General features: G+C 42.1%; 1 protein-coding gene across 5 annotated transcripts in view; it reads left to right on the plus strand.

The window, feature by feature from the left end:
* The window catches only part of thrb (thyroid hormone receptor beta), a 61551-nt gene that overhangs the window by 27279 nt on the left and 8855 nt on the right, over nt 1–25417 (plus strand). For 3 of the 5 annotated variants that reach the window (XM_083680930.1, XM_083680934.1, XM_083680931.1), the window contains exons 2-6: nt 713–779; nt 8725–8777; nt 9342–9410; nt 10610–10660; nt 24569–24669. In XM_083680930.1, coding sequence (XP_083537056.1) covers nt 9404–9410; nt 10610–10660; nt 24569–24669 — 159 coding nt within the window. In that variant the 5' untranslated portion in view covers nt 713–779; nt 8725–8777; nt 9342–9403. The remainder of the gene's footprint in view (nt 1–712; nt 780–8724; nt 8778–9341; nt 9411–10609; nt 10661–24568; nt 24670–25417) is intronic. The other 2 variants (XM_083680933.1, XM_083680932.1) reach the window with 2 other exon arrangements.

Below are 25417 nucleotides of genomic sequence, written 5' to 3' on the forward strand. Positions count from 1 at the left end.
TTTAAAGCCATTGGATCGGAAGCAAAAGAAACATTGAGTCATGCGAGGCCCTAGTAAAAAAAAAAAAGGGGAACGGGGGAAAAAAGTATTTAGTGTTTCCGCCCCTATCCTCTTTATGGTTGTTACATATGGTCAACACTCAAGGTTAAGTGCATCATAAATAAGCTTTGGGAATACCTTTGGAAATCTTTACCTGGCGCACAACATGCTTCATTTAAACAAAACAAATATTTTTGGGGGGTAGATCAGTTTTGAAAATTATGCTAAATTTAAATTCTATCAGATAGCAATGCTTGCAGCATTATCCCCCCCCCCCCACCCCAACTCTCCCCTAAATGGAGGACATAAATGATTAAAAAATAACAACCACAATTCTTCTTAATGTACAGCTATTCACTTGGCATGTTGCTTCATCCTGAGAGGGAAACGGGCGATTTTTATCATACAGACTCAGATGTCACATCCTATGACTAGTTTCAGTCACAGGTAGAACAGGACTTCCTGTGAATGTGTTATCTAGCCTAGACGTTCACTTCAAGACGTAAGTTGTAGATTATGTTTTGTTGAAATAGTTATCGTCCCCAAAATGTTCCATTGTGTGTGACCCCTGACCGTGATATATTATTGTTTTGGAAATGGGCCATTACTGATTTAGAGATGGGGTAATAGTCTTGCAATCTTTAATAATTGGATCCATCTCTTCTGGTTCTAGGTTTCTTTCTGGGGGGGCTCTTTGGCTCCTCGACCCGGCCTGGAGTGAGACTTCACGGCTCCCTCTGGTAAGAGTGGATTTTGTTACTCAACTTCAGACAGCCAGTGTCCAGCACGTTTCAGGGCGCCAGGGTCTTCTCTGCCAATAGAGAGAGCAGAGCCTCTATACTTCAGCCCCCTCTCTGGCCTCAGCAATAAAGTTCACACGCACACACACACACGCACGCACACACACACACACACACACACACACACACACACACACATACACACACCCACACACATACAAATATGCACACAGAGTTGCACACACAAACACAAGCATACGACACGATCTGAAATAGATACACATTCACACTATCACACATACACACAGAGACATGCATTAGCACACACACACACACACACACACACATACACACACCCACACACATACAAATATGCACACAGAGTTGCACACACAAACACAAGCATACGACACGATCTGAAATAGATACACATTCACACTATCACACATACACACAGAGACATGCATTAGCACACACACACATACACACACACACACACACACAGTATCATCCTCTAAATGTAATCAAGCTCTGGCCTTGGTAATGGCCTAGAATGACTCAGAGTCTGATTTTGCTGTCACAGGTAGGGGCTCTTTTTTCTGCTGATTTGTCTTTTAGTCTAGGAAGCATCTAGAATAGTGTGCCAGGTCGATAGAAACCGAACATACAGAACAGGCTCATTCTGTTCTTTTTAGCCTCTGAGAAATGGAGGCAGCCACTTCCTCTTTCAGACCTTGGCCCCTACTTTAGACTAAATCAACATGAGGTCTCCAAGAATCAAATCATTTTCTCAATTAACCAGGTAGGGTGTGGGAGATCAGTGATATCATGAAGTACAAATGTATTTCTCATTCATTTATTTCCTCATTCATTCCCTGTCTCCAGGGACATATCTTGAATCATTCGCTGAATCCCGCTAACCACAACAGGAACATTAAAGTCATGCCTTTCCAAAACACACAGGATAGTCTTTGGGGGTGGTGGTGGAGGGGTGCAAGGGGGGGGTTTGTCTGTTTTTCTCAGTGGTTCAGCAATGTAATGTAATGCGATAAGTGCACCAGAGGCTTCCGAACAACAAAGTCACTCAGTTGATTCTCTTTTATCAGCTGAATTCTTTTAATGAAAACACCATCTGTTTGGCCTTTCTGTGTTCCGAGTTGCCATGATGATATGCCCATATTAAATAACACGGTTTGATCCAGCTTCGTAAATTAACTATCAGAGAATGATTTCAGCCCACTGTATAATGTTTGCGTGATAAAGCTTGCCCCCTTATCAAAATGCCATCTCAAATTAGGTGCACTGCGGTCAGGGCTATGAGGACGAGGCAACCGGTTGGGACTGGTTTGATTCAACTTATGGTGCTTGGCCGAGTTGGGGTCAACTCAGGTCACGTTAAATTAAATAACAATTCATTGATTGCACATGGGGCATCTATTTTCAATGATTTCTCAATAAATAAAAAGAGGGTTAGGGTTAGGGTTTAAAAAAATAGAAGCTTTTAGATGCTAGATGCAGATTTAGATGTTTTCATTGTAAATTAAAATCACTTCCTGGAAATGACTTAAATGGAATTGACCCTTAACCCTGGTACATGATGACATTTTGTATAGCGAAGGGAATTGTGGGAGGAGAGAGATGGCTGTGGAGATAGATTACTGCCAATATGATTGTGAATAAATAGAGTAGAACTCACAGATGTGTACCATGATCTGTAAATAAAAACACACAGGTTCCTCACCATACCTGTGACAACCTATCCATTCATTCAGTGCATTGTCTCACCAAAATAGTCCTGCCAAACTAAAGGCTCAGAATAATCTCACACTGCTCAACATAAATGTGTGTTTTTATGACGCATCATTTATGTTTGTTTGTGTGTTGTTTCTGTTTTGTTTATAGGCCTAAATGCTTTTCTGTCTATTTTACTAAAGTCAACGGAGCACCTCGGAAACCATCTTCCATGCTTTCTCTTCGTCTGATTCACTGTGTATAATTACTTTTGACTCCGCCTAAAACCCGAATTTCATTTTGGGAAAAAGCTTTTATGGGGTTACAGGGATGTGCTTAAATTTTAGGACTTGCACAATGCACAATGTTCATTCGAAGAGAGCAGTTAATTTGGCCAAGATTTCATTTTTGGACCTCTTATGGGTAGCTAAACCTGAGTAAGTTTCTATGTCTTCCAGTGTTGGATAATGAACTACAAGGTGTGCTCTTATAGGAAAATAATCAATGCTTTGGAAGTGCAAAACAGCCAAAGTTAACTGGGACTACATGTGCATTAATGGAAAAATAATCAACACAGTTTCGACCAATCACGATTGAGTATTCGACAAAGCCGTGTAAATGAATATAATGTGAGGTCAATGTACCATATCTTTTGGATAGCCTCTCTCTCTCTAGGTTGGCTCTCTACGTCCCTGACAATGGCCTGAAATGTTTGACTTTCCTCTATCCCTGAATGAAATCAATACTAAAAGAAACCTTTCAATCTCTTTTTTGGGTGTGGACCCCCTACACACTTTCGGTGTGGTTAAGGTGAAGTGCCGTCCAGTGGAGTTCCCAACTGTACAGCCGTTTTGCTGACCCCATTACATTAACTCAACATCCATCCTAATGGTCCTCCTCTCCGTGTGTGTGTGTGTGTGTGTGTGTGTGTGTGTGAGTGAGAACCCTTCCCTTTTAGGTTCCATGTTGAACCCTAAGAGTGTATGGTTTGTATTGTTTGCTATGGATGGTTAGATAATGCATTCCGTTCCTTACCCGTTCCTAATAAGCCTATGGTTGTTGTGTTGGTTGTGGTGGTGAATAGATGACGTATCGTAGAACAGTCTGACCAGTCTATGCAGCCTGAGTATCCTCCCCATGTGTGGTTGTTAGTGAGGTGCCTGGAGCATATCATGTTGCACAAGGTTTTGTGATGTCAGCTGTGGACATGTGATGCAGCCAGCAGAGCAGGAACGTGCCCTGGCAGAGAGGAGAGGAGGGATCCATGTCTGCTGACTCCTCCTCAGTCAGTTAGGGGCTTTACACATAACAGGGCCGAACCAACTGTACTGTGCTGGCTCAGGGATTGGTTGTGTAACCAGGCCAGCACAGTACAGCTCAGCTGGGCTCCGTTTGTTTGGGCTCTATAGTGTGATTTGGGTGTCTAGGATGGATGCTGTGTGCGTGCGTGTGTGTGTGTGTGTGTGTGTGTGTGTGTGTGTGTGTGTGTGTGTGTGTGTGTGTGTGTGTGTGTGTGTGTGTGTGTGTGTGTGTGTGTGTGTGTGTGTGTGTGTGTGTGTGTGTGTGTGTGTGTGTGTGTGTGTGTGTGTGTGTGTGTGTGTGTGTGTGTGTGTGTGTGTGTGTGTGTGTAAGGCAGGTCAGGTCAGGCCAGGTGTGCAGGGTGTCAGTCATGCTATGTGAGCATACATCTACAACAACAAGTGTTAAGTGCCTGCCAGAGTTAAGTTCACCCGGAGTATATATATATTTTTTAATAAAGATGAGCATAAGTCTTTATTTGGCCCTCTGGCTTCCCCAAGAAAATCTGGCATTAAAATCATTCCGTGTATCTGCAAGATGAGGACATGATTACAGGCGGTATGAGCTTTTAAACAGCGCCCAAAGCCCCCGGGCCTCGCCCGGTCGTGAAACAGAGCGGCTCTCCGCGCCCAGGAAAGCCGCCTCTATCTGATTAATTCCTGCCCTCTACTCATCTCTGCGTGTAAGATGCATGACTGAATTCAGTCTACAAATCTCCCATTTTTTAATCGCTGTGACATACTCGGATCCTCACTCTGGCCAATGTTTAGACAGTGAGTTTATTCTGCTCAATTATTGATTAAGCATGCTTCTTACTGAACAAATTCAGTAGCTCATTTGCGAGACATCTTTCAATGCAAATGAAATAGGGAGTGAACAAGGGATGACATTATGGACTGTTCTCCACATGGAGTGTGAGTTCAAACCCATTAGTATCGTTGTGTTAATTTGGGACACTAATGTGCACTGTTGATAATTAGAAAATTCACCGAAGCTGTCAGCCAAGTGATTTCCCTCCAAAACAAAAAGGCCATCTGTGGAGCGGACCCCTGGTCTCGGTCGGAGTGTTTCTGGGTGTGTTGTCGATTTGAAGGCCACCCAGTGAGAACCTCTGTCATGCCGAAAGCATCTAACCCATTTTGAACCGCCCGGGGCTGATGGGTTTCATTTATCTGAACTGCTTTGAATGGTAATCAGTCTTTTTGAAGGAAAGCACTGGAAGCCAACTGGCACGTTTATTTACTACCTTTGATAAGGCGGCAAGAGTTGACCCAAAGTCAAGTTGTGTATATATAAAGATGTTTTCCTAAGAGCATATGGCTTCATCTTTTTATGTACTGTGTTAATCAATTACAGCTGGTTGCCCTTGAAGTTACTGTCAGTGAGGTATTTCACGGAGGGATTTACTGTACCTCTTGCTAGATCTGGGCGATACAATAAGATAAATAATGATCTAATTATTTTTTTATTCGACAACAATAAAGATGTAATGGCCGTTATCGCAATAAAGTTTGTTTTGCGTCCTGCTGATAATAACAGATACAGACAGTGTCCTCTTGGTACACGCCTGTTGCCTGACAGGTAAATGCCTTGAGACCCTTTGACCCTCTGGTTTCTTAAGACTTCAGTCCTAAGCAGAAAATGCCCTTCAAACTTTACATAAAGCATGATCTAATGTATATCGTGACAATTATTGTTATCGACCAATATGAAAAATAGATTCTTGGCCATAGCGCCCAGCCCTACCTCCCACTCTCTTTGGTATTTCCTACAATACACCAAGCTATGGATGTAAAACAGGGGAGGCTGGTGGAGGTAGACATTGGAGGACAGGCACATTTGATACCATTCCTGATTCCGTTCCATGCATTACAATGAGCCTGTACTCCGATTTCTACTTCCATCAGTCTCCACTGATGTAAAATCATTTAGCTCTGCTGCATGGGGAAAACACCGAAATTCATTTTTTTCCCTCTGTCTGTGTGTCCTCATTAGAGACTTAGAAACCTGTTGTGTAGCTGAGCCAGGATTGGGGCCATACCCCAGCTGTTGTCAGAAGCATTAAGTGCTCTCTAGGGTAAGAGGCAGTGGACCAAGGCCCAGTTTCCCATCATGCACTCTGGCCAGCTGTTCTCCTGCGGAGGAGAATTGTGCAAGGCTCTTGTGCTTTGTGTCTACCTGAAAACTCTTTTGACCTCACTAATGATGCCGCTTTTGTCATTGATTGAGTGAATAAATCTAGGCTATATACACTCACAGAGCGCTTTGTTAGGAACACTAAATTAATACTGGGTAGGGCCTCCCTTTGCTCTCAAAACAGCCTCAATTCTTCATGGCATTGATTCCACAAGATGTTGGAAACTTTCCTTTGAGATTGTGGTCCATGATGACATGATTGTGTCGCGCAATTCCTGCAGATTTTTCAGGTGCACTTTCAAGCTGTGAATCTCCCGTTCTACCACATCCCAAAGGTGTTCTATTGCATTCAGATCTGGTGACTAGGAAGGCCACTGAAGAACACTGAACTCATTGTCATGTTCATGAAACCAGTTTGAGACGACTTTTGCTTTGTGACATGGTGCATTATCATGCTGGAAGTAGCCATTAGAAGATGGGTAAATTGTGGCCATGAAGGGATGCACATTGTCAGCAACAATACTCAAATAGGCTGTGGCATTCAAGCGATGCCAAGAAAGTGTGCCAAGAAAACATTCCCCACACCATTACACCACCTCCACCATGAGAAGGTGTACAGGTGTTCCTAATAAAGTGTTCGGTGTATATTCCCTCAAATCATGTTCATTGTTGAATTGACTTTAGAGCTTCCAAAGGGTATGAGCTGTAGCTGGAGCCCAGAGTTAACGGGTATTAGGGAGTGCATTGAATCAATGCAACATATTGATTGACAGATATCCTATTAAAAAAATGCCATATATACACACACACACACACACACACACACACACACACACACACACACACGCACACACACACACACACACACACGCGCACACACACACGCACACACAGACAGGCATGCTCACATCTGTGGTGATTACGAAGACCACAGAGTGCAAAACAGATGATTGTAATAGATGGTTGTTTACAGTTTTAGAACTTGTTGCTAATGACAGTGGCACATCGGGAGTCTCGTTTGTCTGGAGGGCACGACTCTTGTTCCGGCATGGCTGTTATGAATGCATGATGAGATAAATGGGACGTTATGGAAAGTGAATGGATCCACCTGGAGCTGAGCAGTCCCAGGTGGTTAGCATGGAGACGGTGGTGGATGATGCAGCTGAGTGGAAGAGCGGAGAGGCTGTCTGCTACTTCCTGCAGACAGATCATCAGAAGTCAGGTCCTCTCTCTGATGGAATCTACCACAGGGAAGTGTGCGTGTGTGCGTGTGCGTGTGTGTGTGCGTGCGTGTGTGTGTGTGCGTGTGTGTGTGTGTGTGGAGGCGGATAGAGGAATCTACCACAGGGAAGTGTGTGTGTGTGTGTGCGCGCGTGTGTGTGTGTGTGTGTGTGTGTGTGTGTGTGTGTGTGTGTGTGTGGAGGCGGATAGAGGAATCTACCACAGGGAAGTGTGTGTGTGTGGAGGCGGACAGAGGAATCTACCACAGGGAAGTGTCTGTGTGTGTGTGCTGGTGTGTGTGGAGGCGGACAGAGGACATTGAGTGAAAGGGCAGTTTACTTCCTGATATCTCCAGTTTGTTTAAGCATTTATAGTGCAGTCTCACGCTAGGCTGTACGAACAATGTGACTGTCTGGAGAGAGAGAAACTTAGACTACAGTTTCAAATATAGTAGACCAAGGCAGACAGAATCAATAGAGCACAGCTTGAATACAATTCGGGCTAAAGCCACCCTGTGGTTAAAACGTTTGATGATATGTCCTAGTTTGCCTTATTGTTTTTTTTTTTCCTCTGGCTTTTTATTGTCTATATACTTCCTGGAATGCTGGCGTTCCCTGACTGTTCTGTCAGCTGTGCTGCACATTTCCCTCATGCTATAGTCCCCCTGATAGATGTCTGTGTTGCTATTTTTGATATCAGTTCATTATCTATCATCTTTATATTTGGCTTTTTAACTATATATGGGGTTGTTGCCGTTGCCGTTGTTGCCGTGTGTGTGTGTGTGTGTGTGTGTGTGTGTGTGTGCAAGTGTGTAAGTGTGCGTGTGTGTGCGCATGCACGTGCATGTGCACGTGCATGTGCACTTGTGTATGTCTGTACGAATTAGTTAAGCTGTGTCTTCGTTCCATCTTTGTCCACTAGATGTCACTCTGCACAGAAGAATTATGTCTTTTGGGACACCTGGCATGAGTAGAAAGTGTGAGCTTAATCTGAACCCCAATGGCTGATCTGGGAAACCTTACTGTTGAAAACATCAGAGATGTTTCTATGGAAACCAAAGTGTAATAAATCTCATACAAGGATGCTAAAAACCAGGCGAATTCAACAGTGTGTATACTGCACTGGCTACGAGAGTTTGTTTTGTGTGGTTGTCAGCCTCCACCCGCTCAGTGGTTCTGCATGTAGCCTTCCTACGGGGGGTTTGATAAGCCTTGGGCAGCCTGCCATATTGTATACTTGTATGTTGTGGTCGTTTTACTCCAGGCAGGGAGCAATACAGATTGGAGCCCTCCAATTACACCAAGCTTAAATGTATTACCATGTTCATGAAATAAATGGTTAAAACTGCCTCGAGTGTCCTGACTGAAACTGTGTTGAGTGAGCCTTTCTCCATGGTACACCATAACATTTTGGGAAAACCTCTTTTAGGATAACGCAACATAATGCAGTTTTCTTCTGTTGAGATTGACATTTCCCTTCTGCTTGCTACCTCCTTTTACCTACTTGGAAAAGCTGTGTCTAAAAAAGTCTTATGAAACCCTTCCTGTTTGTGTTCCAGGTTCCAATGGTGTAAGCGTTGCCTCAGGGGATACCGTTGTGCAGCTCAGAGAGGTGAGGAGAGGAGAGGGGAGGAGACATGCCATGATTTCATCAACAGCTTTTAATTTAGCTTAGATTGATGGAAATAGACAGAGATGTGCTGTCTTTTAAGATGATTTGTAGATTTGGTTTCAGGTAAAAAAAAAAAAAAAAAGAAAGTTGAGAAATTGTTAAAATAAATTGTTGCATGCGTGCCATACCAGAAAGTATGTCCTGTGGCTTGTGTTTTTAATAGCGTGTCATTATGTACGGCCTTGCCTATGGGGGTGTTCCTATAAATAGTCGGAACTGACGCCCAATTATGTCATGGTTCCAACATTTTGCAAACCTCGAACTGCCAATGAGCATACGCTTATTTTGCCAAAGTTTCAAAAGCCATGCAATGCATAAAGAATGTGGGGAATTCTTACCTGTTACAATACAGTACACCTCCAGCATTTTAAATGAACACATTTGCTGAGTAGTACGACACTGTATCAAAGCCTCTTTAAAGGGAGTGGCATATCTCTAGTATATACAATCTCTGACTGTATGTAAACATTCCACACTGTCTGTCTCCCACCTGTCCTCCTCTAGCCAGGTATCCAGGTGTCTGTGGAGGACATGAGAATGACGTTTAGGCCCTGAAGCCCAGCAGTATGTCAGGTAAGAGTCCTCCTCCTAGACACTGTTCTGTGTTATAGGTCATCAACTGACTCAGGTCCAGATGAGCATTGAACAAAATCCCACTGAACATTACCATACTCCTGTGCAGGGACCAAGGACACAACTTAGACCACACTCATATTGTCTCCTATTTGATTCAATGAGTTATGATCACGCTAGATTAATTGTGTATTATCTCAGTGTATAACTGATAGCAGAGCATACTGACATTGTCAAACTGATAGATCGCTCTCAATAGAAAGATAGCCTACATTGACTTTGCTCACCAACATCTAATTGTGTAATGCCTGTTTGGTTTCTCTGACAATAAAACTGTTTAACTCCTCAAAGGCAGGCAATATCAAATCCAAATATTGAACTTGGCAGCTAGCAGCTACAAGATGATAATTGGCCAGGATGTAGGATGTAGTCACACAATGGTGGACATGACACTCTCCACCTGCATCAACACATCAGGGTTAGGTTCAGACAGACACACAGTACACATTGTCTCACTCACCCCCTCCAGCAGTGGCTTGGTCACAGGCTGCCACTTAGCCTCGCACAGCCTACAAAATGTATTGTTTTATTGTTCTATTTAGTAAATTTGTTATTGCTATTTTGTTAATATTTTGTAAATTTTTTGTGAATATTTTTGCTTATATATTGTTTTTTTTATATTGTTTTTTATGTCCCATGCACCAACCTCACCAAGTCAATTTCCTGTATGTGCAAATATACTTGGCCAAATAAGAGAATTCTGATTCTGATTCTGAGATCGGAATATGCTTTAGTCAACATGTTTCTCATTCGTTGTCATGCCATATGTTTGGCATTATAATGAAGGATATGACAGAGTGGATTTAAAGCCGCAATCAGTAATTTGTGAGGCCATTTTGGATATATACTGTACATATACCCATTGACTCTTGAAGAATGTTGCTTATAGATGCCTCGTGAGCCAAACACAAACAGATCTCCCACAGCAGGCTACTTTACCTGAGCTTAACTGATATGATTATTTAATTATCATCAAAAGTATCATTCGGACCACTTAAAGATATAACTTTTGAAGATGTCCCAAACCTGGTGTTCCTTTGATGATTGTAGTATGATTAGAGGGAGCAGGGTTAGCTTGCCTCTCTCACTCTTTGTCACGAGCAGCTAGCTCTTAAATGTGCCTCTCCCATCTATTTTAGAGCAAGGAGACAAATGCACCCCCGGCTGGAAAGATGAGGCCATGCAAAATGGTAATTCACCCTCACTCCCTCCCTCCCTCTCTTCCTCTCAACTCTATTCTATCTGTCTGTCTCTCAGGGTGTGTGTGTGTGTGTGTGTGTGTGTGTGTGTGTGTGTGTGTGTGTGTGTGTGTGTGTGTGTGTGTGTGTGTGTGTGTGTGTGTGTGTGCGGGGGGGGGGGGGGGCTGGGAGGGGTCACACTGAAGGGTGCACTTAAGTGGAAATAGCTGGAGTCAGAGGGGAGGAACATGTGAATCACACAACAGGGGTGACAGCAGATCAGCCCCTCTCACAGAAGAACCTGTCACTAATGGAAACAAGGGCTGGTAGAAATATTTTGGGTCGGAATTATCATGTGAGGTTTTGTGTCGTTCTCGTGAATGTTTATAGCGGTTCTCTATGCTTTCCATGCAGTCTCGTCCTTTAGCTGTTTTCTCAGTTCATCAGTTTTGACTGAAGTCATATACTGTTTACATGGCTCAGTGTTTTTCAACTGTTTCAACAATGTTTCTCTGTTGTAATGTACCAATGTACCATTGGTAGGTATCTGCCCCTGACCATTAGACTTGTTATTGTTTTATACTGTATGTATATTTCATACTAGAAGGATCAGGGAGGTAGAATGGTCAGAACCTACATGCTTCAGTGATCAAAGCCCAGCTAAGTGCTGTTTACTGTTCACTGCAATGGGCAGCAGCACAGATGAATAAGAGACAGGATAACTGGATCATTTCCTCATTTGTGGGTCCTTTAGACTCAGATGCTCTCCTTTCATTCTCAGAGGACAGTGTGTGCCCGTCCGCTAGCTGTACTTATTGACTGAGACCAGAGCTAAATAGTCATCTCTGCCCTCTCTCCTGGCTGATGAGAGATGAGGGGGATGGCATCACAGTGTACAGCTGGGCGCTGGGCTCTTTGCATGTGTGTTTTATTCAAATAGGAAAAATGGATACATGGAGTGTGAATATTGAAAAGGCATGATTTGATCAGTCACCTGTATGGTGTTGCTACTTTGCAGATGAGCTGGGCATGAGTGCAATGAAATTCACATGTCACTCACGGCTTCACAATTGCTATATACAGTACGTATGGCAGATTGGCAAATTTGGCATTGTTGGCATACGGCATAAAGCACTATACTAGCTGTTTACCAATCTCTGATATAACTGGAATAAGAATGTTCCACTGTCCTGGGACCAACACTGGCAGACTGATGTTTTTGTGATAAGCACTCAAACAATGAATGTTGGGTTTAGCACATGAAGGTCATTATGAAACATGATAAGAGGGATCTATTGGACTCCACATTGGGAGGAGATTTGAGAGACAAAATATGGAAGGGTTTCTTAACCGCCTACGGCTGAAGCTGCAGTGTATCTGAGCTTGGTTTAGATTGTATGATTTGATCTAGAGTCAGTATACTGTATGTGATACGTGTCTCATCTCTCCGCTCCCTGCTGCCCCCCCCCCTCTCCATTCCCTGTTCTATTTTTGGAATCTGTTTTGAATAATTCAGCTCTGTGTTACCCTTTTGAATGAAGCAGGGCATAATATGCCAACTGTGTCTTTGTGTTGTAGATGTCAAAGGCCCTGCCACACTGACAGACACTCACTGAACCACGGGTCGGTCGGTCTGTCTGTCTGAGCTGCCTATGTGCCCTGATATAGGTCTCTCTCAATACATCTATTCATTTTATTTTTGCATCTCTCTCTTCCTCTTTCTGTGTGCAATGAATACAGACATGCAGCAATGAGTTAGCAGCTGAGAATATGGGACTGCTTTTGAGCATGTCCTCTTGTCCCTCCCCGAAAAACACACGCACACACACACACACACACACACACACACACACACACACACACACACACTACCCAACACACACACACACACACAGACACACACACACACAGACACACACACACACACACACGCACGCACACACATACACACACACACACACACACACTACCCCAGTTTCTAAAGCAAATGCCATGCCCGGCAGTTGTGTTAGCCTCATTCACGCACGCCACTAGTGCATTCAAGGACAGCTCAGTCAATAATACCACGGCCTCGTGGCGTCATGCCCTCCTCACTGTTGCAGGCTGCTTGTCAAACAGACAACTACACTACACAACTACACAACTACACTACACAACTACACAACTACACTACCACACAACTACACTACGCAACTACACAACTACATTACACAACTACACTACACAACTACACTACACAACTACACTACACAGACCCTGTAGGCACAGCAGACCTGCTTAGTGTCCCGACAATAGAGGCCCACTTTAAAGGCCATGGGTGAGTCCACAGCGACCTGCTAACAACCTCCCTGAAACAACAGTGCCACTGGCACTATCGCTGCCTATGGTTCAAGGTTCATTGTTGTTGTGTACATTGAGAAATGGATATATAAGACGTCTGTGGCATGCTGCGTTATTTTGTTAAGGCCGTTTTGACTGGCCTAAGGAGGTTGTGGAGTTCACACAGTGATGTGGCTTTGAGGTTAAGGTATGGCTGTGTATTAGCAAGGACCTCACGATACGAGATGCTAGGGCTGGATTATCGATACAGTATTGTGAAAAATAATAACGCAATAATCGGCTGTATCAATTTTATTGCACAGCGCTAGGCTAAGGCTGTGTAGTTATTTCGGAGAGGCGAAGCAAGCCCCATGAGGACAGGGTTAGGGAGAGGACCAAAGAGAGAAAATTCCCCCAAAGTTGGGACATCAAAGTGAAAGAGAACTCTGGCAATAGCATTAGAGGACCTTAGCAGGATTTCCACGAATCACTAAATATTTCAGGGTCTATGGAAAATTAAAATTAATGTCTTGCCTCAATGGAGACAGTGGAATTTGGGATTTACAGTCTGGCGTAATGGCCCCTGCACGAGGATGTCATTTTGGTCTCCTCATTCCTGTGATGGGACATCAATCAGGACATTAAGTGTTCTGGAATTCCTCTTTCAAAACTAATTTAAATGAACTGAATGAAATTGATTGTTGGTTTCAAATGAAACATTTTAGAATGTCCTTCGGCCATTAGGCTGCTGCATGTCCCTCTCCGGCTGCCGCTCTGCCTTTTAGGTGAAGAGAGTTTACCGTTTAATAGTAGCTGTGTGTTCCCTCTTTCCCAAAAGGTAGCTACAGTACAAGTTTAATGGATCGTTCAAAACAGAGGACCCACTTTGCCATGATTAAGTTGTTACACAGCGCTACCATGTGGCTGAAACCTAATTTAAAACAGTTGTTTTTTCAGATTCACAATTCACAGCTGGGAATTGAATTATTGAATTATTAAGATATCACGTTCTGAAGCAAATCACCCTCTGGTTACATTCACAATTCACTGTTGATATCTTACTCAGTCTCTATTTGCTTTACCTCCAGATGGAAAACAAACCATTCAGCATTGATACCAAAATGCCCTTTCATGCAAATAATGGAAGAAGCATAGACTACTCGTGAGGAGTGTGTTGCTGGTGTTGAGTGGCGTTCAGCTGTCTTGAGTTATGTCGAGTGACAACTCTGTGTATGATCTCATGAGTCTCTAGGCACCGTAGGGTCAGTCCTCCCCTCAGAGCACCGTGTGTGTCTGAGGAATGTTTATTAGTTTTGACACCCGTGACTCCCATGTCTAATTAGGGGTCTAGACGGGCAACGCTGCACAGGGTCCTATTGTTATTGTTGCCGCTTGTTTTGTTCATTGTCCTTATTGCGACACTACTGTGTCTGAACATGCCAATAACATTTACATGATATGGCACAAGAGCGTGCAACTTTTGCATGATGGCAGAGGGCAATAGTCCACACAAACCCTGTCATGCAATGTCATGTTATTTCGCCACATGATGGCGCTATACCGTGCTAATTAGATTACAAACTTCTAAGGGCCACGCCACACAACCTAGAATTCTGAAATTTGATGCGTGGGTCTGTCTCCATTCCTCTTGCAATGTGGTTTCATCAGGCTCAGGTACTTATATAACAGAACTCTATACTGGTCACTCAAAACTAATATTCTTTTCCAATAATTCTATTGGTGTATCATGGCTTAGACCCCTGGCATGGCTGCTTGCAGCTATATCAAACATTGTTTTCCGTTTAGGGCACATCTCCTCTCCTCTGTCCTCTGATTAGAGGAGGCAGCGCGGGCCTGATGCTCTGGTAACCTCAGTGCTTTGGGACATGTGTTCTGTGGGACACTGCAGAGATTTGATCTAAATTCAGCTGGAATGATGAGTGGTGTGAGCACAGAGACAAGATGGAGATGGCTGAGTGTGAGGATGGGTGCAACACTGTGTCACTCCCGTCTGTATAGGAAACACTGCTTTTATTGTCAAGCAGAGTGTTCTGATTTATTGTAGAGCCCCTAAGGTTTTGCGGTTTAACCTACTGTTGACAATAAAGTCAGGAGTTCAAGACCCATTATTTTCTGCCTCGTTTTCTGCCTCTTTTTCAGATGTCTGATGTCACAATAGTCCATGTCGTTTAAAGGCAACTTTTTAACCTCATATTCATTATCTCTCGCATCAGTACCAGTGTCTACACAGGGGTATTACTTAGTCCATGGAATGGCCATGAGGACAATGAGGGTAGCTTGGCACTGCCTGTTTGGCATTGCCAGTGTAAGCTGACACATTGTCATCACTTTGGACCATACCAGGACTGGAGGTTGGGTTTTCATTGTGACTACTGTCTGAGAGGAACTACTAGTCTTGGAGAGGAACAGCCAGATTTGACCAATAGCAAGGTGTCTCAGAGTTGTGGTTGATAGTTTGAGCAACTGTAGATAATCTGTAGGGGACTATTCAAATAAAGTGTGACTGTATATTGTAATATTTGCATGGCAGCGGGTACTTAAAAAATTGTATTCATCCCGCAAATCTTGTTCCCAGCTGGTCATGACTCACTGTCTGACTAGACTGCATTAGCTCATGGTTGTGGTCTATTCCCCTTGACATTGTCCAGGTTTAAGGGGATTCCTAGGATTAGACTCTCAAAATGCTCTTCATCGCTGCGTAGTGTAATGGATACAGGCCCAGATGTCACCACTCGTCTGTACTCGTCCATGTTGTCAGAGATGTAATGCGGTTGACTCATCTCAGAAGAATGTGTTGGGTTTCATCAGTACTCTTAGAGTACCCTTAGTCTCGCTGGAACCATGTATACTAAAAAATGTATGCACTCACTGTAATGTAAGTCGATTTGGATAAAAGCGTCAGCTAAATGGCATATGCATGCATATATATATTATAGTTTAGGAAAGCAATCAAGAATTACAGTTTTCTATTTGACTAGTGGGGCATCCCGAGGGGCAGGATCTGATATGAAAAAAACATCAGATTTAGTCAGTCTTTGCTTGCAGTGTGAACGTAGCCTTAATTAGCACCTTTTCCCTGCCTCCTTGAGCCTCTGCAACAGTTTCCCAACCAAGCTCATTAACCTGTTAGCACCTCACCCCACAAGTTGCCACATTAGCCTGTCCTTTGCCTGACATCTGTCACTGGTCATGGACAATTATGTACGCATTAACCTTAAACCCAAACACCATAAGTCCATCCTTAGGAGTCTTTTCCTGTCAGCAGCACAGTCTTTTTCTGTCAGGTTTTTTATCAGCATGCAGATAAAGCGGAGGATCTCAAACCCTTTTCTGTGGCAATATTGTTATTCAAGATATGTTCATGCAGTAACAGGATGATAGTATTAGAGGAGCAGGATGTAAGTCTGTTGGAAATCTGCCACCTCTGGCCACCACAACGGAATTCAGTTCCAAACAACAAAATCCTCCCTAATAATAATATAACCCCCCGAAATGGACTTGCAGTGTCGGACATTAGCTGTTGTGTTTCTGCATGCGTGCATGATTCGAAGAGGCAGCCACCAGAGATAGAAAGGCGAAAATCGGTGAGTCCACTCCCCTAGAACCCCCCTGGCTAGTAACAATATGTTTGTATACAAACCGAGTGTTGCACCCAATGCTCCATTTTAGAAAGCACTTTTCAGGACCAAAACAAGGGATCTCATTGCCTGATTGCTACCGATTACACATAGTCAATGCAGCCATTAGAAAGCTTTTAGAAAGCTTGAATGTTACATATTGAACTACATGTTGAACTTGAATTATTCACAAAGGTTACCTATTTAGGATTGTTACAGGATTGTAATTCCAACTCCAATTCAAAATGTTCCGCATTGAAAAGCATAGAGGAATATTGGAATTGGAATTGGAATTTACTTCCTGAATTGACTGAATTGAAATGGAATTGACCCCAACTTTGCTCTGTAATATAAAATATGCAGTCGGTCTATACAGTTGGGAAGTTCAGTTACATTTTGAATTGTTATTTGTGCAATGATAAGAACGAATTTGGGATGGCACCTGAAAAAAAGGCAGTCAATTATCTTAGTCTGTTAATGTTAATGGTATGTTGTGCACCGTTAAGTGTGATAATCTCAAGAGACCTTTAACATGTCTGGGACACAGTGTCTCCTGAGGACTCTTTCCCTCTATTCCCCTGGGCTTGCCCCGACCTTTAAGGGGATGGTGCTCCAAGTGAACTGTCCTCCTCAGGTAACACCGTGTCGCCGGGGACATCTAGCTGAGGACAGCATGTTAAATCAGGCCCTACCCTGAGCGAAGGAGATTTCTACATTCTGAAAATTGTGCATGACCAGCTTTGAACTCCCAAAGACCTCAAATGATTGATCCTGGAGGGAATACATGTGTGGGAAAAGCCTGCTTCAGGTCTATTATCAGCCTGGCGCTGCAGAGTAGTGAGTAAAATGCTCCCATGTGCACAGGGTTAGGGTTAGGCATGCTTTACTGTAGAGGAGTGAGGAACTATGTAGCTGGCAATAGTGTAAATATCAAAAGCCTATTGCTACTATAGTATACATGTATTACTTAGTCCATAGAATGGCCATAAGGACAAACTGCCTGAATGGCATTGCCAGTGTATGCTGGCACATTGGCATCACTTTGGACCATACCAGGACTGGAGATTGGGTTTTCATTGTGACTACTCTACTGTCTGAGAGGGACTACTAGAGGAACAGCAAGATTTGACCAATAAGTCCATGTTTTTTGGTGAGTTTGTTTTATCATGTTTGAGAGAGCATTTGGGGTAGAATGGTTTTCGTATGGTTTAAAGAAAATGTATTTATTAATTATAGATTTAGGTTTAATTGTATCTTGTAGTATTTGCTATTTTAAGATAAAAAAAAGTCTTACTTTCAATTCCTCCAACTACTATTTATGAACAAGTTGTTCATGTGCTGTGGTATAAGATTCAGATAATCATGCCTATTGAATATTTGATGGTGGCATAACTATTGTTGTGTTTGTGGTGTTTAAAACTGTGTTTATGGCTCAAGCTACTGCTAAGTGAGCTCAGTGATATAGATCAGTGTTTAGTGTGAGCCCAGAAACTCAACTCTTGAAAATGTACTATTCAGGTGGGTGTCATCAATTGTATGTGATATTACCCATTGGACCGAGATGATTACTTGATTACTCTCTCATTTAAATAATCAATGTCCTCCTTTACCTTGTCAGAATTACTGGTCCTATTGTAACTTGTCCATGTGTCTGTGTTGATTACAAAAGGAACAAATAGATGTTTCAGTAGTGTTTGATTTTATTTTATGTAAAATGTTATTGAAGTGTCTTACACCTTTCATGGTGCTCAGCCCATATGGGCTTTTAAGACACTGCCAATACAAACTGTACTATCATTTTGTGAGAATAGATATAAATTATACAGTAGCAAACATAAAAGGAATAGCCTAGCCCACATCCGCCCTATGCCTGCAGAATAGTGACATAGTGTTTTATGTAAAGGTATAAAAGTGTCAACCGTGTGTTTTGGTGTTTTATAAGCCTCGTGGCCAGGGCTTCGGGTTGATGGATGAAGCTGTAGTTTTCAACGGAGCGGACCTACCGTAAATATTTATAAACCTCCTTTAAGAGCCACATTGATTCGTTTTTAAAGAGGATCTAAATAGATAGAAATATAAAAGAAGAAACAACATGGGGATAAAAGGAGGGAAAAAGCCCCTGGTGATAATTCACTAAATAGAACAGATTGCACAGTATTGACTGGAGTTACCCTGACTGATGGACGCTTGGCAGTTTTTCTAAAGTCTTCTTAGAAACTCCAACCAGATTAAGCCCCGGTAAGGACATCACCTAATCAAAAAGTTAAACTGGCATCAGGCCGTCTTTACAAGAAGATTTGTCTCAAATGACCTTGGTATTACCAGCTGTTGTGTTGACCGTTGTACAGTCTTAAACACAGTTGTCTGAGCCAAACTCGGTTTGTCTAAAGTCATAATAGGTTAGTCACGACAACATGTTTACTTGGATGGATACACTGTATTGTAGTTGTGGTACGCAACTTTTTTCCTTTGTCTGTTTGCAGCAGAGAAAGTTTGGGATGTCTTCTTTTAAAATACACTAGGGACATGTGAGCAGATTACCTTATGGGTCTCAATCATAATAATGATTTTAACTCGTGACCGGACGCTGTGTGAAACTTTTCCCTCTGTCTGAAAAGTTACGCTTGGAATTATCAATACAGTTATGGAAGCGCAATTGAAGCTGTATTTTCTGTCTGAAAAGGATAGTAATGTTGCACGATGTACCGGTTCTACAAAAGTATCACATACCCTGAACAAAAATTGTTCTATGGCTTATTAGAATTGTTTAGAACCGGTTATTTTATCGTCAGTGCCTGACGTTAAATTTCATTTGAGCTGAGCAGAATTATTTTATAAATCAACGCTCTGGTATGGATTTTGGCTGCATCTAATAAATCCATGCAGTGATATGGATTTTATATAGGCCAAACTTCAATAGCGGTTGTACAGTTTAATTGATAAATTAAACGTGAATATCCGACGCTGTGTGACAACATCAAAACGTTAGCTCTCATCTGTAAATGAGCAGTTTTTCACAGGTAGCACGAACTGCCGGAGATTAGGCAGGAGGCGAAAGAGCGGAGAATTGACATTAATAGGTCCGACGTGTGCTATAACTACGCACCCTATGAAGTATAGAATAAAGTCACGAGCTTTTATGACACAGCCGTCAGTATTTAATGTTGTCAGCATTGTGACTGGATAGAAAAATAGACTACACTCCAGGACATGCGAAAAAAAAATTCCCTTAACATGCCATCCTTGACTCTGAATGGTTAACAGACTAAACCTTTGTTTGTCTATACAATTGTATCTTGGTGTGAGCACAAGATAAGGTATATCACAACATACAGTATGACTGTTTGATTGGAAAACTGCCATTTGGATTATTCCATGAAGAATAAACCATATGGTTCATGAACAATTAACTTTGTTTAAGGTGGTTAGCAGGTTCACATTGATAACAAATCAGTTTTTGGTCAGTGTAGTTTCTGCAAAGAGAGATTACTCCACCACATGTAGCTGTGGGTGTATCAGATAATTCAACTAAATATGCCAAAACAAATGCATCTGTTTCTTTGGATTTTTAGAAACACCTATTTCATAAATGTTTTTTGTTTTAGTTTCTGTTCTACATTCAGATAGAAAGTCATACAATTTGCAAAAACTAAAAGTTTGGTTAATAACTGTTGCAAGATATATGCAACACTACATTTAAGAAATATATTGTATTCATTTTATCAACAAAAACATTGATACAGTCAATATCAAAGGTGATTACTGTATCTTATTAACAAGGGTTAATTGTTTTAACTAGTGGTAAGTGTTTGTACTGGGTGGACTTAATTATGTTAACACAGGTTAAGTGTTTCCAATAGATTAAATTATTCTGTGATAGATATAAAAAGTCTTATTTGGGGATTCTGGCTGTCATACCAATGGAATGGTTACGCCCCAAAATGTATTGCCCCAAAAGTATTTTAGATTAGTTTTCTTAACTTTATTTATACAGTAACTTCCACCTGGACCATATGCAGGAGGCTGATCACGCAAGGCTTTAATCTGTGAAAACATTGCCTCTGTCTCTCTCAGGATTTGCAGAGTACCAGATTAGAACCCTGCATCGTCATAAATCTCTTCCTTGGGGTGGCCCAGGGATTCTGTATATAAGGTCATTCTGCTTCATAAGGTGTTCTACTGTTTACGCAATTCATCAGTATTTTTATTTCTGTTTTTAATTCAATTAAGAGTGAGATAATAAAGCAGCTTAGGCTAAATTTAGCCCGTTTTCTATTTATGTGGAAAATGTATTTCAAGATTATTTTTTCAGAAGATTTTGTAGACGTTTAGTTGTTTTGGCATCCTTGTTCTCTTTTTTGTCGTTTTTTTTTTTTTTGCCTTGATAGACCTTTGTGTGTGCGGTGCCTTCGGTGTAGTTCACCATAATGAACTACTGTATGTCCGACCTGTATGAGCTTCCCCATGGCGGGGGTGGGGGTTACACGGTGCAGGGAGGTGGGGAGTACTGCATGTACGGAGGTGAGGGGACAGGCTTCGGCCACTGTGAGCCCCAGCCCATGCACCGTCCACCCTGTATGGAGCAGGCGCGGCAACCTAGCCAGCCTTATGCCTGCTCCTACCCCGGGGGAAACCCTGTGTTCAAAAGTGAGTTCTGTAGCATCGAAGTGCCTCTCAGTCACTACCACCAGCCTGACTATTTCTCTGAGGGGAAGCCTGACTTCTCCCACATACAGTGGATGCACGAGGCCCACAAGAAAGGTAAGACTGCCCAGTTGTGTGACAGCTTTTTATCTTTTTACAGTGAGGGCAGATAGATGCACTTAAGCCAATGGCATATCAGCGTGTATTAATATTGTTGTGTATACCAATGGTGTCGTTTTAGCTCAGTGTTAACTGTTGAAGTATTGTACTTTTGTCATGTTATTGTATAATGGCATAGTGTTTCTGATAAACAATGTGGTTGTCTCCAGCTAAACGCTGATGTCTGTGGGGGCGTGGGGGTGGGGTGTGTGTTGGGGATGGGTGGGGGTGGGGTGGGGGATAGGCAGTAGATCTGTCAGAGGGGGATTTTCATAAATGTCAATGCAAGAGTTACAAATTTAATTTTTTCAGCATTTCTAAGACTGTTATTTCATTTTAATATTCAACCTTCATTCATTCATGAAGGCCCATTGAGGTTGAGAGGAACATGTGATTCCCATGCAGTTGGCTAAAAGCCAGGGGTTTAAGCACTGAATAGCCCCGGAGGAAGCACCGTTGAAGTCCGGGAGTGACTATGGAAATGCATTCGGCCTTGGCACGCACAGGGTAAGGCCCGCTGTCGGAAGCAGGCTAATGATCCCATTAGAGGTGCAACTGCAATGCAATTGAAGGGTCAGGTTACCTAACGTTCTGTACTGTCTCTCAGGTGCATTTGTTAGAAGTAAAACAATAATTTAAAAGAAGTATGGGATTACGAATCATTGAAATACAAGTATAACATGTTTAAGTCTTTGTTCTTCTTTGATACAATCAGAAAATAAACACCAGCTTCGCTCTCACTCTAACTTACTGTTAACAGTTAAAAAAAATCGGAATGGATCATGGCAAAAAGTGTTTTAATTACTCAGCTCTGTGGTTTTGGAATTCATTCCAGACTAGTTTCAAAGTCCAGGATCTTGTTTCTTTGGAGGAGTTGAGTTGGTTGGTTGGTTGGTTTGGTGGTACATATGGTTGATTTTATTTATGACTGTACTGCATGTTTGTTTGTGTAATTATATGTGTGTCTACATCAGTAACTTTTTTAGTTAGGTCTATGTATAATTTGTTTTAGTGTGTTATGGTTGTAAGTTGTTTGTAATGTAAGGGTGTCTGTGTTGTGTGTGTCTACGTTTGTGACTTTTCTGAAATATTGTTCTCCTTGGCTGCTGTCTTGGACCAGGTCTCTTTTGAAAAATAGATTTTATCTCAATGAGACTAATCTGGATAAATACAAATAAATAAATAAATAAAAAAGTATTCTGAAGTACATATTTAAAGATATGACAATCAAGTATACTTTTTGTAAGTATACTGAAGAACACATTTCATGTACAACAACCAAGTTGCACTCCTCCAGCAGTTCAGTTTAGCTGTCCTTTAAGAATCCGCAATGTGACGCCACTCGATCGCAGCCAGAGACAGGAGCAACATTAGCATTATAATAAGCACGTTTGATTTTTATGAGCCCCCTTGTTATTGAAATACAAGCTGTAGTATAATACAAAGCAAACAGCAGAGCTCACACTGGCTGTCTAACCCTGGTTGTGTGAAAAGAAAGGATATAAGCCTCTAATGGAGAAGCAGTACAATTGTCAGTATATTAACTGTAGGCCTGATGTGTTTTTAACTTCTGCATGACAGTTATAGCTAAAGTATATCTTCTGAAAAGCTGCTGTTATGTGAAGTAGTTGCTCTACCTAATTAAAGGGACAGTAATGGGGTTTCTTATTTTGTAATGCAAACACAATTCCAATCTTTGGGATGGCTACAAAAATGCATTCTACAATTCAATGTCTGGGAAATGATGTCATGGGTATTGATAATATTGGATTTGTTACAGCTACAATCAAATATTAGCAAATATAGCAGTTGATAATAGAGATTATATGCCCTAACCCTAACCCTACTGGACCCCAATGCAGTTAGACTACCTTACTCATGGTCCAAGAAAGCATACATTAATTCATCTTGACGTTTCACATTTGTGTTCTGGTGTAAACCAGTTGTGTGCTGTAAATTATTTTTATTTTTCAGCATTTCTAAGAGTGTTCTTTCATTTTAATATTCAACCTTCATTCATTCATGAAGTCCCATTGAGGTTGAGGGGGACATGACATTACCACGCAATCCAAGTGTATTTCTGTGTTGCTTTGGGCCGTCTTTTGAGTACCAAATCATTTGGACTGGTGCTCCTTTGAGGACCTGACCCAAAACATTACATGAACCACTGTTGTAGTGCAGTTCATGATGTTGGAATTATTACAATGTCAATTGATGCACCTGCTGCAGTTCAATGAAATTAATGATTACTTTATTTCAGCATTTTCACATAAACGGCTTTCAGGGAAGAAATTGATTCATGAGACAGGAGTAAACCATAGGATAGCCACACGCATCAACAAATCGCAACATTGTAAGAGGATTTGTTCAGAGGAAAAAAAAAAGGGGGGGGGGGGGCAGGGTTAGTTTAGAGTAATTACTGTGAATGACTTAAGGTGTCATAATGAGAGGGAACTGTCATAGAACCTGTTGCATCGCATGCTCAGTGCTTGGGTGTGTGGGTGAGGAGGGGCAGTGGATGGGAGGGGGGTGTATTGATTGATGGGGTTGGGAGCAGGCCACAGACAGGGGAACAGAAGGCCGCAGCGTGCTGGGTGCTGGCTGGCCCCTGACTCTCCTCAACTGGTATTGATCACTTATTGACTTTCAGTCTGGAGTCGGAGGGGCCCCTCCCTGGACACGCGTGGCCTGCCCCTCTCTCTGCGGCTCAGCCTTGCCCTCCCCTCATTATTTAGGGGTCTAAGCAGCAAAGAACCGTATTGTAATTATTGGCGTTGCCTATTTTTTTGTGTCTGTCGTTTTGGCATTGCAATGCAATTAAGTTGTGGTGCGATATTGTGCCACGGCTTAGACCCCTGGCACGGTTGTTTTCAGCTGTATTTCTGCCTGTCAGTGTTTGTGTCCAGCTACATTTCCATTGTCAAAGGGTAAGAAAATAAAAGGGGGAAATATTAAATTCTTAGTTAACCCATTCTTCTTCATCACTCCTTTGAGTATGCATGTTTGAACATACACATCTGACAATGCCTAGTTTGTTACTGAATGCCTACATTTTTGCATGGATTTACATTTAACTATCCCCACTGTCCACTAACTAGTCTAACCTTATTTTTAGTTCCGTTTTTTTGTTGACTTTAACAATATTTTTCTCCTTTTTTAGGGTACATCCCAAGTTACCTGGATAAGGACGAGTTATGTGTCGTGTGTGGGGACAAAGCTACAGGCTATCACTATCGCTGTATCACCTGTGAGGGTTGCAAGGTAAATTTAAAGCGCTAAATAGAATAAATGGGCAGCGCTAAATAGATAGATACAGTATATGGACCTACAGTATATGGACCTACAGTATATGGACCTACAGTATATGGACCTACAGTATATGGACCGACAGTATATGGACCTACAGTATATGGACCTACAGTAAATACAAATATGAAAGTACTGCCTCTTCAAAATGTTGGCGCTGATGAACTAGGGATTCTGTGGCTAAATAAGGTAAAACAGTGATTCTGTTCATAGATTATGTGTAAGAACTATACATTGACCACCCGGACCCAAATCGAGAGGTTTTAAAAATAATAATAATAATAATACAGACGGGTCTATTCTCATTTCCTTGCGCACCGCCTGACATGCGTGGATCTGTGCTTTACGCGCCAAATGTGCGTGCGGAGCTCCAGTGTCAGCCAAATCTCCATGTTCCCTGCGCGCTGGAGAGGCTGCATCAGCAACACTATAGGCAGGGTTCGAAATGGCATCTTTTGCTATCAGTATTTTATGTATGAGGTTTGATTCAACAGTAGGCTAATCAGGTAATGTAACATTGCTCACGTCATGGCCATTTGTTGAAATGACACTGAAAAGAATTGAAAAACATATGTAGCAACATTCAAATATGAAATAGCACTGCAACCCTTATCTGTGGTAGATGTTTCACTTAGTGGTCTCGGTCATTTAGCCTACCTTGATAGGATCAGTTGCTATTAAATACCCTAAATGTATATCATTT

This window comes from Argentina silus (assembly GCF_951799395.1).
Source record: "Argentina silus genome assembly, chromosome: 11".
NCBI lineage: Eukaryota > Metazoa > Chordata > Actinopteri > Argentiniformes > Argentinidae > Argentina > Argentina silus.